The sequence below is a fragment of the Elephas maximus genome, chromosome 4 (assembly GCF_024166365.1).
Source record: "Elephas maximus indicus isolate mEleMax1 chromosome 4, mEleMax1 primary haplotype, whole genome shotgun sequence".
NCBI lineage: Eukaryota > Metazoa > Chordata > Mammalia > Proboscidea > Elephantidae > Elephas > Elephas maximus.
Window position 1 is genome coordinate 57,112,989 of NC_064822.1, and position 15,375 is coordinate 57,128,363.

At 42.2% G+C, this 15,375-nt stretch overlaps 1 protein-coding gene across 3 annotated transcripts in view; it reads right to left on the reverse strand.

The window, feature by feature from the left end:
* WNT5B (Wnt family member 5B) overlaps positions 1-15,375 on the reverse strand; it is a 132,363-nt gene that overhangs the window by 82,105 nt on the left and 34,883 nt on the right. Inside the window, exon 1 of one of the 3 annotated variants that reach the window (XM_049885122.1) lies at positions 14,640-15,287. The exons of the other annotated variants lie outside the window; for them this stretch is intronic. Within the exon in view, the coding sequence (XP_049741079.1) occupies positions 14,640-14,691 (52 nt within the window). The 5' untranslated portion in view covers positions 14,692-15,287. Of the gene's footprint in view, positions 1-14,639; positions 15,288-15,375 lie in introns of those variants that run through there. 3 annotated transcript variants of the gene reach the window in all.

The following is a 15,375-nucleotide window of genomic DNA, read 5'->3' on the forward strand; positions in this document are numbered from 1 at the left end:
AAAAAAAAGTTGTCCTTCCTATCAAAACCAATTTGGGAAAAAATAAAACAGCAATTTGGAAATGATAATTTGACAAATTGTGGCAACAGTGCAACTCAGATTTTCCAGGGAAGTTGAAAATTTTAGTACTTTGGAATGTAAGCATCTTTCAGACCATCATTTGATCAAAAAGGTATCTAAAACCCATTTGTAAGACCCACTTTCTTAGTTTTCCATTCAAAAAACAAGATGAACGGAATTGGAATTAAGAAGTATAGCATATGGGCTTCCACATTAACCAAGAGAAAATTTCACTCAATGTTTATGAGAGAAGAAAGTTGTATCTTGATATTGACATGGCATCTGCCCAAAGTTCATTGTGTCTAACTGGCATACCTAAAAGAGTTGGAAAGTACCCTTCAGTCCACAAAAAAGATATGAAATACTAGCTTCTCCAGCCTGCACTGAATGGGGTAACCTAACCTACAAGGAGAAGTGGAGACTCACCTTTTCTCTATAGTGTTTTCTCTAGCTCCTTCTCTCATGCTCTTGATAACCGAGGTCAACACTTAACTCCTGCTCAAATTGTTTTAGTCTTTTTATATTGTTTCACATTTTTAAAATCCTCCACTCATTTTCCATCATTTCTGGGCACATTTATCATCTGCTTCACCTAATTCTCTTAGCCACCATTTCCATGCCTAACAATCTCAGTTCAGCATCCATGGACCCTACTGGATATCTCTCCACTCCTGGCTCAATAGCCCTCTTCTTCCTCTGCTCTGCCCTCCAAGTCCATCCCAGGCACCTCCCAACAGCCCAGAATCATCCCAATCTTATATTCTTTTTGCTTCAGCTAGTGGTGGCCATATGAATAATAATTATCATTAGCGTATATGATGGCAATCTTCCCTACAGTTTTTGAAAATAAATTATCACTAAAATATGCCTACTTAAGGCTGTTCTTAAAAAGTGATACATAAATCCTTATTTATCGGCCATCTAAGTTACAACTAATGGTCTCTACTTGTCCAGAGGAAAAGAGAAGGAAGGAAACCAAAGGCTCAAAGAAGAAACTAGTGTACACGAACCACGGCCTCATTTACCCTGAGACCAGAAGAACTAGATAGTACCTGTCTACCACCACTGACCATTCTGATCATGCCACAAATAATGAACACTGATAGAATGGGAGAAGAATGTGGAACAGAACCTCGAACTCCTAGAACAAAAGCAAAAAACAGACTTACTGGACCGGTTGAGACTAGAAAACTCCCCAAGATGATTGCCCTCAGATATTCTTTAAATCTTGAATTGAAACAAGTCCCTGAGGTCACCCTTTCGCAGAATAAGAGACTGGCTCACAAAATAAAGAATATCACCTGTAAATACTGTGCACCTTAAAAAAAAAAAAAAATCATCTGTATGAGACCAAACAGTTAACAATTACTTTAAAACAAAGATAAGAATGTAAGGGGACAGGGAAACTAGATTAATGGAAACGGAACAACCAGAATGGAAATATTTAGAATGTTCACGTACTGTGAAGAATGTAACTAATAGCATTGAACAATTTGTGTAGAAATTGTTGAAAGAGAACCTAAACTGCTGTGTAAACTTTCACCAAAAACACAATATTATTTTTTTAAAAATCATCCAGAATAATTTGGATGACACGGCAAAGTTGCTCCTCAACCCTTATCTAACCCTATGCTCTAATCCCATTACCTCAGGTATTATAATGGGCTGTATTCTTCTGGATCCAGCTCCAGCTTTCAGAGTTGCCAATATCAGTGAGATGACACTGTGCCCCAAATTTGGCTCTGATGTTATTGTTGTTAGGTGCCATCAAGTCATTTCCAACTCATAGTGACCTCAAGTACAACAGAATGAAATATTGCCTGGTCCTGCAACATCCTCACTGAGGGTCTTCCTCCTTTTCACTGACCCTCTAATTTACCAAACATGATGTCCTTCTCCAGGGACTGGTCCCTCCTGATAACATGTCCAAAGTATGCAAGACGAAGTATCACCATCCTCGCTTCTAAAGAGCATTCTGGCTGTACTTCTTCCAAGACAGATTTATTTGTTCCTCTGACAGTCCATAGTATATTCAATATTCTTCACCAACACCATAATTCAAATGCATCCATTCTTTTTCTGTCTTCCTTATTCATTGACCCGCTTTCACATACGTATGAGGCCACTGAAAATACCATCTCTTGGGTCAGGGGTACCTTAGTTCTTAAAGTGACATCTTTGCTTTTTAACACTTTAAAAAGCTCTTTTGAAGCAGATTTGCCCAATGTGATAGACATTGTTTGTGGATCCAAGTAAAATGAAATCCTTGACAACTTCAGTATTTTCTCTGTTTATTATAATGTTGCTTATTGGTCCAGTTTTTGTTTTATGTTGAGGTGTAGTCCATACTGAAGGCTGTAGTCTTTGATCTTCATCCGTAAGTTAAGTCCTCTTCACTTTCAGCAAGCAAGGTCGTGTCATCTGCATATTGCAGGTTGTTAATGAGTGTTCCTCCAATCCTGATGTCGCGTTTTTCTTCATATAGTCCAGCTTCTTGGATTATTTGCTCATATAGATTGATTGGCTCTGATAGGAGAATATTATTCTCGATTGTAGAAGATCTTGAAATTAAACATTCATCAGCACAGGTTGGGGTTGGGGCCTCAAAGGGTCTATGGTAGTCAGGCAACATTAAGAATATATCTTCCCTGGTCTTCTGCTTAAGAATCTCTTAAAGTTCCTCCCTGGGAAATATTAGAAGTTTATCCACATAGCGCTGACAGTCAAGTGGCAAGACTGACAATGCCCGTGCTTGCCTTTATCAGTTATAGAGCTAAGGCTACTTTAAGAGCCTATAAAAATGCTAATAATAAATATTCCTTCTGATCGGGGCTTCGAACTGGTTCAAACTGGTTCAGTCAGGGACAACAAAGCAAAGCTGGAACAGACCCAAATTTTTACAATTTTGGTGATCCAGAATGATAACCGGAATGGGAAAAATTATGGGTCAAAACCCTGGAATGGAAGGCTTGGGGTGGCATAGTGAACACTTTCAGGGTCCTGATGGGTGAGACTGGATTACTGGCAGGACTGTGGAGAGCAACTCACATTCAAAGCAGCGAGGTCGGCCACCATCTTTGGGTGGGGCTCCCATAAGCAAGAGATTTGGTTGCTACACTATGCATAAGCTGCCCTTGTTTCCTAAGAGGGAGATCAAGTTTCTAGTCAGGGCTTCAACTCATAATTTTTCCCATTCTGGTTATCATTCTGGTTTACCCAAATTTTAAAAATTCAGATTTGTTTGGTTTGGCTTCCTTGGCCATAACTGAACCAGGAAGAACTGGTTTGAAGCCCTGCTTCTGACCAACCCATTACAAGAGTCATTGGCAACCACAAGATTCTGCTAGTTTATTGGGATTAATTATTAATGGTTAAAATGCTAAGGTTTTTTAATGACTTAAAAAAAAATTAGCGTGGATTCAAGGCCATCTTTCACTTTCTGAGCATTTATTTGGCAGCTATTATAGGCCAGTCTGGAGTTCTGATGGCACAGTGGTTAAAAGCTTGCCTGCTAACCAAAAGTTGGCAGTTCAAATCCACCAGCCGCTCCTTGGAAAACTTATGGGGCAGTTCTACTGTCTATAGGGTCACTATGAATGGGAATCAACTTAATGGCAACAGGTTTTTATAGGCAAGTCCTGTGCCAAGGGCTGAGGATACAGAGTACCATCTCACACTTACACACTTACTTGTATTGAGATATGCTTTCCTGAGCTGCAGAGAAAGAAGTAGAGTTTCACTGGGAAGTGCTCCCAACCCACAGCCTGATTTATCTGTGCCGCAGCCTGTAATCTGGATATGCCCATGGGAGTGTGTCCCATGTGTGTCTTAGAGGGAGGGAAAAGAAGAAAATACCTGGGAACTGCTGCTTTATAGAATGCTGTTTCAGATTCTCAGTGCAGGAGGGAGCCAGCCAGGGGCAGAAAAAGAGGCAGAACTGAGGTTTGTCTATGTACTAAAAAAAAAAATGTACTAGATTCCCTTTAACTTCCCCAAACAGTGGCTCCAGGGCATCGCCGCAGCCTGCTCCTATCCCGAGCCTGAATTGCTATCCTTTTGGTCTCTCGCCCACCTCCTTGAGCCTGCCCTGGATGGCAATTTGAACCTGATTTCACTGGTACAAAAACACTGAGGAGTGAGGGGCTAGAAGGGCCACACTAACCTACTTTCCCCCCACACGGCACCACTGCAACTGCTGCCCTGCCTTTTGCTCCAGTCAGGTTAACTGCCCAGCTGTTACCAGCAGAGCCCCAGCTAAAATCTCTCCAAGGGAGGCCAAGCCAAACCAGGTCCTCAATCTAACTATTGGAATTATCCCCTGCTTCATCTCCAGTGACTTTGCTGTGTTAGAGAAAGGGCTTGTGGGAAGAAAAGGAAATATTTAGGGCTTCCTCCTGCTGTTCAAGGCTAGTTAAGTGTAAACAGAAAAAACCTGTCGGGCTGAGCTGAGGCACTGTGTACAATTTGGCATCCGCATCTCAGCGTTGACACACACACACATGCTGGCAGGTTCACAAGCAAAGGGAAGTTCCTCCAAGCTGCTTCCCTAAGACAGGTCTATTGAAGATCATGCAAAGGAAGAAAGTTCAGAGTTAATGCCAAACCTGCAGACCACTTTGTAATGATTCCTTAGGATCCATGCACAAACAGGTCCCTAAAGACACTAACACGGAGACAGGAATCTTCTCATCGTTCTTCCTCTATAGTATGCACGTGAAAACTGATTGTACACACTCCACACTGTTTTCCTACCAAGAAACCATCAGGTGCCTTCATAAGCTCCCGTGACTGTCAGCTACAGGTACTGACACACAGCATGGACAGGAGCCAACTGCTGCCCCAGGATCACAGTGTGCTCGGGGATGGAGAGACTTGGGTCGGATCCCAGAGAGTCCTTCAAGAGCTTCAGATATGGGCTTTTGAAGGGGAGCTGAAGCTTCAAGGACAGTATTATCACTAACCAATGAGAAGTAGGGTTTTTTCCCAGGGGATCCTGAGTGGCATAGTGTTAGTGTTCATTCAAAGTACCATTAACCCCAGACAGGCACTAAGGTCAATGAATTATGGCTGGAGTATCAGAACCAGGATAGACAGACAGATAGATAGATAGATAGGCAGGCAAACCAATAAACGGATATATGGATATGAATACTTTTTTTTTTTTTCAACTCTTAAACAGAATCTCCTGAGAATCTAAACTACTTTTATCTCAAAGTCAAATAAAGGAACATCTAGTAAGCAAAGGGGGATAAAACTGTGGGAGATTCTTACTTTTATTTTAATACAATTTTTTTCTCCCTTGGGGGTTTGCTTATCTCTCCACATATGTCCACAGAAAATATTATTCTTACAGTCCAGAGTCTGTTCACGTTTGTTTGTACAGATTTTAAAGGGTGAATAAAAGATGAGCAGGGATACTTTTGATACTGTTGGACTTGTTGATGTGTTTAGATATTTCCCATCTAGTTCAGGGGCAACTTGTTTATTCAGTACTGGCCGAAAAGTACTTTTGAAATACACTAGTAAGTTCATTAAAGATGACTTATAAAGGAAGACCCCAACTTTTCAAGTAAAGCCCTACCAAAACCTTTCCAATAGCCACAATAATGCTCAGATTGTACTAAAATGATCTCCAGGACACCTGTTTGGTCTCCAGGGTAAGGCAGGGCTCTGCTGACTTCACACGGTGTGGTCATGTTTCCAAAGCCTTTTGTCCACATCCAATTGCCAAAGCAGGCCGGGCGGCAAAGCATCTGTGTAGTTTTGTTTTGTTTTTAATCATGGATGCTCTCGGGTCACTGTGGCCCTGAATTTCAGATCACTCAAAGGAAGGTTTTGAAGACTCATTTGCTAACCAGCTGGGGTGGCCCCTATCAACTCAGTGGGACTCCCTGTCCTGCTCCTAAGGGGCCTCCTCTGCCACCAGCCCTGACTGACTCCAGCTTCTCATCCACACCACTGTTTCTCCAGGTGTGGCTTTTGGATCACCCACATATGAATCACCTGGATGCTTGCCAAAAATGCATTTTTCAGGACAAGGGGTTCACCACCTCTCTTTTCTACCCCGAGTTTTCATCCTAAAAATGTAATTTGATCGTATTGCTATCCTGCTTAAAAATCTCCAAGGGCTTCCTTTTGAATAAGTCCCAACTCCTTACTACAATACTATATGCCTTCAATGTTCTCCCAGATCCTCCTCAAACTTCACTTCTGGCCAGTCCTCATCCTCCTCAATGGCAGCCTCTCACGCTGGTCACGTGCAACCCTTTCACTCTTTTGTGCCCTTGTATATGTTCATCCACAGCCTAGAGTGCTCTTCCTTCCCTGTTTGATTGGAGAACTCTTCCTCACCCTTCAAGGCCTGGCTCCTATGAACTCTGCAGGACCTCCCGTTACTTCCTCCTCTGTGTTCCCACAATGTAGCATCCGAGGCTCTGACGTTAGCACTTCTGAGGCCACACTGTAATATCTTCTTTGCATCGCTCTTTCTCCCTAGAAGATCTCCTAGTCAAGAGTGGTTGGGGTGGCATTCATTTGACAAGTAGGAAAGGCTGTACTGGGCTTCTACCAGGGTGCCCAGCCCTGTGTGATGGGGCTGAAGATACAACAATAAACGAAGCTTCATGAAGCCTACAGAATCGTTGGGAAGAGACAATTATAAGTAACTACCGTAATCGTAATGACTGTTTTGATGGAAGCACCTAGCAGTGTTGGAGCCTGAATCAGGGGACCTAGTTTGGTGTAGGGTCCAGAGTATGCCTCCCAGATAATGCCAGGGCTTGCCTACCTTTGTATTTCTAGCACTGTGGCTTGCACACTGGAAGGCTCTCAATGAATGTCCTTCAGTGCAGTGTGACCCAAATGCTGATGGTCCTCAAATGTTCAGCCCAGAGCTCTGGACCCATAGGTCCAACTATTAGAAATTTCAACTGGTGTATCCCATAGATATCTCAAACCAACATATCCAAAACGAAACATTTTCCCTTCCAAACCTACTCCACCTTCCTGAATTTAAAATCTCCATAAAAGGTACCACCTGGCCAAATAATAAATCTGGGAGTTAGGTATGACTCTTCCCTCTCATTTACTATCCCCTGGACCCAACCAGAGTCCAGTCCTGTCAATTCTGCTTTCTAGATTCTAAGTACCTTATTCGCCTCTCCATCTCACCACCACCCTAAGTCAATCCTCATCATTTCTGATTTTGACCAGTTTCCAAGAGTGATTTTTCTAATGTACAAATCTGATTCTATCATTTCCTTGCTGAAAATTCTCCAATGGCTCCTTCTTGCCTCTAGGTTAAAATCTAAACTCTGTTGCACAGCATCTGAGGCCCTTGGTGATCTGCTCACCCCTTCCCCACCCTCATCTTCCTTTCCACTGCTCCGCACCCCAACCTGTGCCAGCAGCACTGAGCAGTCGTGGTTCCACCAACAGGCCATGTCCTCTCACACCACAGCCTATGCACACATTGCGCCCTCTGCTGGGGCAGGACCCCTGATGTGGTGGTCCAATGCAAATGGCTTTTTGAAGTACCAGATGTTCAGAGACCTAAAGACAGTTAAGGGTACCTGGTACATCTTACTTAGTAACCAAAGAAGCCAAAAGATTAATGAGTGGTGTTTTAATCAGGGCAAAACCTTCCTGAGTTGAAAGATGCACATTATTTGCATTAAAACATTCCCTGCAGCAGATTACAAAGGGGCAGGAGGAAACTTTTGGGGATGACAAAATGTTCTGCATCTTGATTGTAGTGGTGATTTCACAGGGGTATACATCTGTCAAAATGCATATTGTATACTTTCAATGGGTGCAGTTTCTTGTACATAAATCCTACCTTCATAAATTTATGAAAAATATTTCCTCCATCAAAACCGTTGCATGAAATATCATATTCCCACCTAGAAGGCTCTATCCCTGACAATCTCCCTGTAAATCCTACTTTCTTCTCCGCTAACAGGCACCACCTTCATGAAGCATTTCTTGACTCCCAGGCAAATGTGGGTCTTGTTTCTCTTCTGCTCTCAGAGTTTCAGTCATGTTTCCCATCCTTGATGGTGAGGTCTCTGAAATTCCCTTTTTAGAAGAATTAGTAGTGAAGGAACTTAAGACTGTACAGAAATAACAGGCTTGGGTGATAAGGTCTCAAGTTACTAAAGTAACAAGAACTGTCCTTTCAGTCTGGTATTCCCTACACCTAGGAGAGTGTTTGGCATATGGTAGCTGTTCAGTAAATACTTGAGGAACAAGTAGATCTGGCGTTGTTATACATATTCAGTACATTAGGCTCAAGTGATTCTTACTTGAGGAAAACAGATTGAGCTACCTGTAATGACGGCAAATGGAATAGGCATAATCTTGTACTAACATTTTTAGTGAGAAATTAATTAAAAACTCACTCTTTGGTACCCTGTCCCAAGGTTACCATTTCTAAGGCCAAGAAACAACATATATGATTAAAATATTTCAAGTGTCTATTTAAAAGCACTATATAGGTTTATATGAGGTATTGGTGGTTTAGTGGTAGACTTCTCACCTTCCCTGTGGGAGACCCAGGATGGATCCCCAGCCAATGTACCCCATATGCAGCCACCACCCATACCTCAGTGGAGGCTTGCATGTTGCTATGATGTTGAACAGGTTTCAGTGGAGCTTCCAGACTAAAAGGGACTAGGAAGAAAAGACATGGTGATCTACTTCTGAAAATCAGCTAATGAAAACCCTATGGGTCACAACGGTCCGAGCCACAAATGATCATGGCGATGGAGAAGCATTTCGTGTACAAGGTTGCCAAGAATCAGTGGCCAACTTGATGGCAGCTACCGACAACAACATGTACGTTTATGTAACTGATGAGTTGTGCTGCACAGGCTCTGCTGATTAAAAAAGTTAAGTGTTTTATAAATACCTACTGCCATACGAAAACATGCTGTTGGAGATACACACAAGTGTATCTAAAATCTAAGATATGCACAAGATTCTAAAATAGCAACTGAAGGACTGTCCAGTCAAAATGTTCAGAGCAACGACAGGCTATTAATGGCAAACAAATGCAACACAGTGAAAGGACTGTTGACAATCACGGCATATTCAATTTGCTGTTGTCCTGCAGAGATCTCTCACCCAGAGATTCAGCAGACAAGGGTAGAAGGAGCTGAGGTGGATGATGCATTGGGCAGTGTGTAGCTTGCCCATGTCATCGTTACTCCTCCCACCATTACCACAACCACCTAGGCAACCACTAAAGGATAAAAATCAAAAGAGATTGAGGAGAATTAATACCATTTGGTCTCCATGATCAGATCATCAAAGATTTATTGAATATTTAGTGTATGCTTGAACTAAAATAGGCAAAAATGGTCAAGAAGCTTGGGTTCTATTCTGCTTTGCTCACTCAGTCTTTGGCTTAACTTGATTGACCTTCTCTTGCCTCGTTTTTTTACTTGTAAAACCAGACAAAATACTAGACATAATTCTTGCCATGAGATCCAGGAAAGACTAAAAAGGATCCTATGTATGGGGGACCATGAAGAGTAAAACAAGCTTCAATTCAGCTAGTATTTATTGTAGGTGTACAACATGAGGTTGGTACCTGCCCAGGCCCTCAAGTCTTCAACACAGAAGCCCAACTTTTTACTGGCAGCCCCTACATTTCTTTGCCTGAGGGCCTTCTCTGGCTATAAATTCTCCCATGGGTTTAAGCTCTCATAGTCCACAGTGGTAACCAGCTTGACAAACCGCCCTCTACTGGCTGCCTCCCCTTTCCTGTTTCACTTTCTCACTCTCCAGCCAGTATTTCCTTTACCTCACAATCTACTTGCCTTGAGTCATTGTTTCAGGTCTGCTTTGGAGAAACCCAAACTAAGACAACAGGTCTTCTCTGGGCAACACACCATATTAGACGAAGGTAGAAGAGACTTAGACCAGATAGGAACAAGAATGTTAACTTCAACTAACCACAGACAAACAACAGCAAAAGTGGTTTCTAGAAGAGTCTCTACCTCATAAAATGGGCGTTGATCTTGCATGCCTGAAAAACCCTTCCTTGCACAGGGAGCATAATTGGTCTGAGGAAAGTGGCACAGCTCTTTGGGGGTGGAGATGGAGAATGCTGTCCCTACAAGTGGACATATACATACAGTGTGACTCTTCCTCCACTCTGAGGCCACTTCCCTTTCCTGTGGATAGGGAAGTGGCTCTGCTCCTTGGCAAGGATCTGTTCTATGAAACAGAATAAAATAAGCATTAAACAAGCTTCTAGGGTGAACTATGCTCAACAGCTATGAAGTGCCAGAAAGAACTAAGTGGCTTACTTTTTAATTCAGTATATGAAGATCAGGAGGGAAGGAAGGGAGGAAGGAGGGAGAGGGAAAAGGAAAGGGAGAGAGATTTAGAAATCAAAGAAGCAAAGATTTTAAGAGCAAAGGGTCCCTTCACAAACAAACAACCATTACCTTTCTCAATTTAGAAAGGAAAAGAAAATGAAAAGGAGAAAAAGTGAGAACACAAGACAAAGAAATAGGATGAATTTAGGCCTCCTCATTCCTTTGACTCATACACCAACCAAAAAAACCAAACCCAATGCTGTTGAGTTGATTCCAACTCATAGCGACCCTGTAGGACAGAGCAGAACTGCCCCGTAGGGCTTCCAAGGCTGTAATCTTTACAGAAGCAGACTGCCACATCTTCCTCCTGAGGAGTGGCTTTCGATTAGCAGCTGAGTACTTAACCACAGCCTCACCAGTGCTCCTTCACAATCTCCACAAATACACAGATATACACATATAAACATAACAACATATTCATTGTATATATTAGCATGTATAGAGATAAAGAGGTTCTGTAAGAACTTTAATGTATTCTTTATGTCCTGCCCCCATGAAGCTGTTTATGAGATTATTATTATTACTATTTTATTGAAGAAAATTATTCTCGGACATGAAGGTTTGCTGCCTAACCCAAAGTGACCTGGAAGAAGCACTCTTCATTTATATATATACATAATGATGATATATATTACTGAGAAAACAAAATATGATGATACCGCAATAGCTGGGCACACAAGGAATTCACGGCTCCCCAAAGAAAACACATCTGCAAGACCTGCCTAGCTATTCTCCCAGGAGATACAGGAACGTCTCTATATTTCATTCCCTGGTCCTTCCCTGAAACAGCTTCAATCACTTGACAAATCATTATCATTCACTAATAATGTTTACTGAGTGCCCATACGTGAAAGAAATTCACTACACATTCCACAGATGCAATTCCTTCCCCCATGGGGTCTTCATTTTAATGCAGACAATATAGACTATATATGCCTTCCTTTTACATATTCTGTTTGGCATTGTTGTTGTTTCTTGTTTTGTCTCTTTCTGGTCCAGAGGAATAATTTCCTGCTTTTATAAACTAAGTTGGATCATTTCATTTCCGGAATCAGGGAGTGCTTGATGAAAGAATAAACATGTAAAGAGGACTGGGAATATGAAATGAAAGGAAGCTGCACAGAAGGTAAACTGAGTCAGCTGAGCACTGAGCCTGTGCAGTGCGATTGTTCTGGAAACTGCTTTCTAGGCCCACTCTAAGGACTCACTGACAAGAATCCTCTCCCTGCTGCCCATAAGAACCTTCTGGTTTGGGACTCTAGCATGAGCTTGCCTACATGCTGAACCTGGATGGCCTGGGCTTTTGGTGTAGGAAGACTTCCTGAAAACATGAGGGTTCCCACCACCCAGTGGTGTAGACAATTTGATGGGCAGACCTTATACTGAATCACAAAGCTTTAAACCAAGTTGCTACTGAGTCAGCTCTGACTTACGGTGACCACCCCAAGGGTGTCAGAGTAGAACTATGCTCTCTAGGGTACTCAGTGGCTGATTTTTCGGAAGCTCACTGCCAGGCTTTTCTTCTGTGGTGCCTCTGCATGGACTCAAACCTCTCGCCTTTCAATTATAGCCAAGACTGTTAACTATTTGCATCACCCAGGGACTCCCACAAAGGTTTAAGGTAGTGATTATCTAGTCCAGTGGTTTTCAACTTAAAAAAAAAAAAATTAGTAGAAACTGTTTTCCACCAAAATTGTATGTTGAACAGTAATAAATAAAAACATTTATGTAGTTAAAATGGGAAGAAGGCAAATGATCTCCACTGGCCCTAAGTATGCCCTATAGAACTGTCTCAAAAACGACTTAGCCCAGTCCCTCCATTTCACAGGTAAGTGTGTGCACAGAGAGGTCAGGTAAATAGCCCAAGGTTACATAGCCAGGGACAAACCTGTTTCTTAATGCTTAATCCCTTGTTCTTTTTACTATAACACCCTGTCTCTGGGACTCTACTCTCAACCAATGGTCCTACATGTGGTGATTTTAAGCCACAAAAATTACTGACTCGATCTTTCATTAACGACTCTCCCCAGCCATATCCTGAGAATTAAAGGGTTTTAGTTCTTCGTACCACATTAACTCCAATTGGTAATTCTGAATTCTTCTTGGCAGAAGTAATATAGGTCAAATTCCATTAAACATATATCACTACAATGAAAATCAGTTTAACAACAACAAAAAAAAAAGATTCAAACTCAGCTTATGGTCTACATACTCCAGTAAGATTCAATCAGCAAGTTTAATACTACACTACAAAAGAATATGGATCGTCTTTTGAGTTTTCCTGGAAAAAGATCTTGCCTATATTGTATATATTGGCCTCATGTTGGTACGTTCAAAAATTCAGACAGCAGATGCCTTCCAAGTCCATTACCATAAAGTGGCTGCGTATCACAAAACCCAGTGCTAGGACACCCTCGCCCAGGATGCCTAGGGGTTTATCCTCACTCCTATTTAGTATATTCCAGGTAGTCGTATACGTGATTTGCTACCCTGGCAAGGAAAAGAACTGTCAGCCCCTCCCCAGGCATAGGCCTACCTTGCCCAAGGCCTCAGTGACCAGTGACCTTCCGTCTAGGAACTCACATGGAGGAGGTGTGGAGTGGCTCTGTGATTCTGGCTTTGTCAGTAAGAAGCCTTGGGTTATTTTCAAGACCACAGTCAGTCCTTTTAATTATGTTCAAGGCCTTTTCAAAGAAGGGAAGATAAGTGAGAATTTGAGAGACATGAGGTAGGGTGTCAGATATGTAAGTGGGGTCCCTCCTTATTCCCACACCACTGGGGAGGGGGTGGGGGTGATGCAGTTTCAGAAACAATTGGTCAGGGAAGTGAAAGCAATGCAAAGGAGGCCACAAGGAACGAGGAAACTTTCTACATGGAATAGACATTCAAGGCCAAGATCCAAGTAAAACATCAAACTGGAAAGAAAGAAAAAAAAAAACAGAAACATTTCAGATGACGAAGCTGAAACTCTGTCCGTAGGATGTGGCTAGTTAGTTCTCCTTCTCATGCCTGACAGCTGGAACCAGAGCCCTGTCATTTCTCGAGGCCGAGTCCCTGGCATGCGATGCTTCTGGTACAGATGGAACCCGCTCACTGCGCAATGATCTGGGCAGGGGACTAGGTGTGCAGGGCCAACTCACATCCCCTACTTGGGTTTCTCAACCATTAGCTCTTATTTGAAACCTCGTATTAGAACAGTTCATGCTGGGACACTCTCTGAACTCTGCTTGACCCGGTCTTGGGACTTCTGCTGTACAAAGCGAGGGGAAAGAGGATGAAACACTTGTAAAGCTTTTGATAGTATTGAGTCATACACATAAAAGCATGCAAGTGGTAAGGGTACTGTATGTTCTATAACCTACACAATAAAAATTTCAGTAGAACAGCCTTGTGTATTACCTCATGGTGCAGGAGGGCTATGGAAGAGCTGAGACCCAAACTGATGTTCCTAAACATCTGGGACTTTTAAATACCTTTGCACCAGAGGGTTGCTATGAGTTAGAATCGACTCAGTGGTAACAGGTTTTTATATATTGTTCTGGAGTGACCTACAGCTTTCTGAGGAGGGATAAGCACTTAGAGTATAGAAATTCTGCAGCACTGCAGAAAAGCACTGGCATTCAAAACTCAGTTCTAAACCATTTATTTGCTACATGGTCACGAGCAAGTTACCCAACCTCTGGCCCTCAATTTCCTCAACCATAAAATGGGAATATTAAAACCTATTTCACCATGTTATTTTCAATCGTTTCATATGCATGCAAAAGCTGGACAGTGAATAAGGAAGACCAAAGAGGAATTGATGCCTTTGAATTATGGTGTTGGCAAAGAATATTGACTATACCATGGACTGCCAGAAGAACGAAAATCTGACTTGGAAGAAGTACAGCCAGAATGCTCCTTAGAAGCAAGGACGGTGAGACTATGTCCCAACATACTTTGGACATGTTATCAGAAGGGACCAGTCCCTGGAGGAGGACATCATGCTTGGTAAAGTACAGGGTCAGAGAAAAAGAGGAAGACCCTCAATGAGATGGGTTGGTACAGTGGCTGCAATAGTGGGCTCAAGCATAGCAATGATTGTGATGATGGTACAGGACCAGGCAGTGTTTCATTCTATAGCACACAGGCTTGCTATGAGTTGAAACTGACTAGATGGCACCTAATAACAAAACAACAGTGCTTCTGTTGTACCTCCTGGTTTGTTGCGTAGTGCCTGGGGTCTTAAAATCTTGCAAGTGGCCATCCTAGGCACATCAGTTAGTCTCTATTCACCTGGAACAACAAAGGAAAGAGAGTCAGGAATAGAAGCAGTATATGGAATATTTGGCTAATCGCCTCCGTGACCTGCCTCCTTTGCCACGAGACAAGAACGGCTTGATGCCCAGCTACCAAAACTGAATGTTTTGATCAAAGAGATTGTGGAAGAATCAAGATCAAAAGGGTGGAAACGCAGAACAAGATTTCAAATTATCGTTGACTCCAGACTTCCTGGAGCCATGAAGGTTGGATGAACCCTAAAACTATTGCCCTGAAATCATCTTTAAACCTTAAATCAAAAACATCTCCTAAAATCTTAAGACCAAACAATAGTCTAGCTTTACTAGTAAAAAAATGTCTGCCTTGAGCAGTATGCTCTTACAAGAACTATCTATCCGGGATCAAATTGACAACAGCAACTCAAAAGATTCGACAGGAAACTTAGGGGGCAGTGAGTGTATGTTAATGGGGGAGGAACAACTCAGAAAGGGAGGGTGAGAATGGTTGCTCAACTCAAAGAATGTAATCAGTGTCACTAAATGGTACATGTAGAAACTGTTGAATCAGGATATGTTTTGTTGTGTATATTCTCAACAACAAAATAAAGAAAAAAAAAAAAAACCTAATTCACAGGATTATGATTAAGGAGCCCTAGTGGTGCAATGGTTAA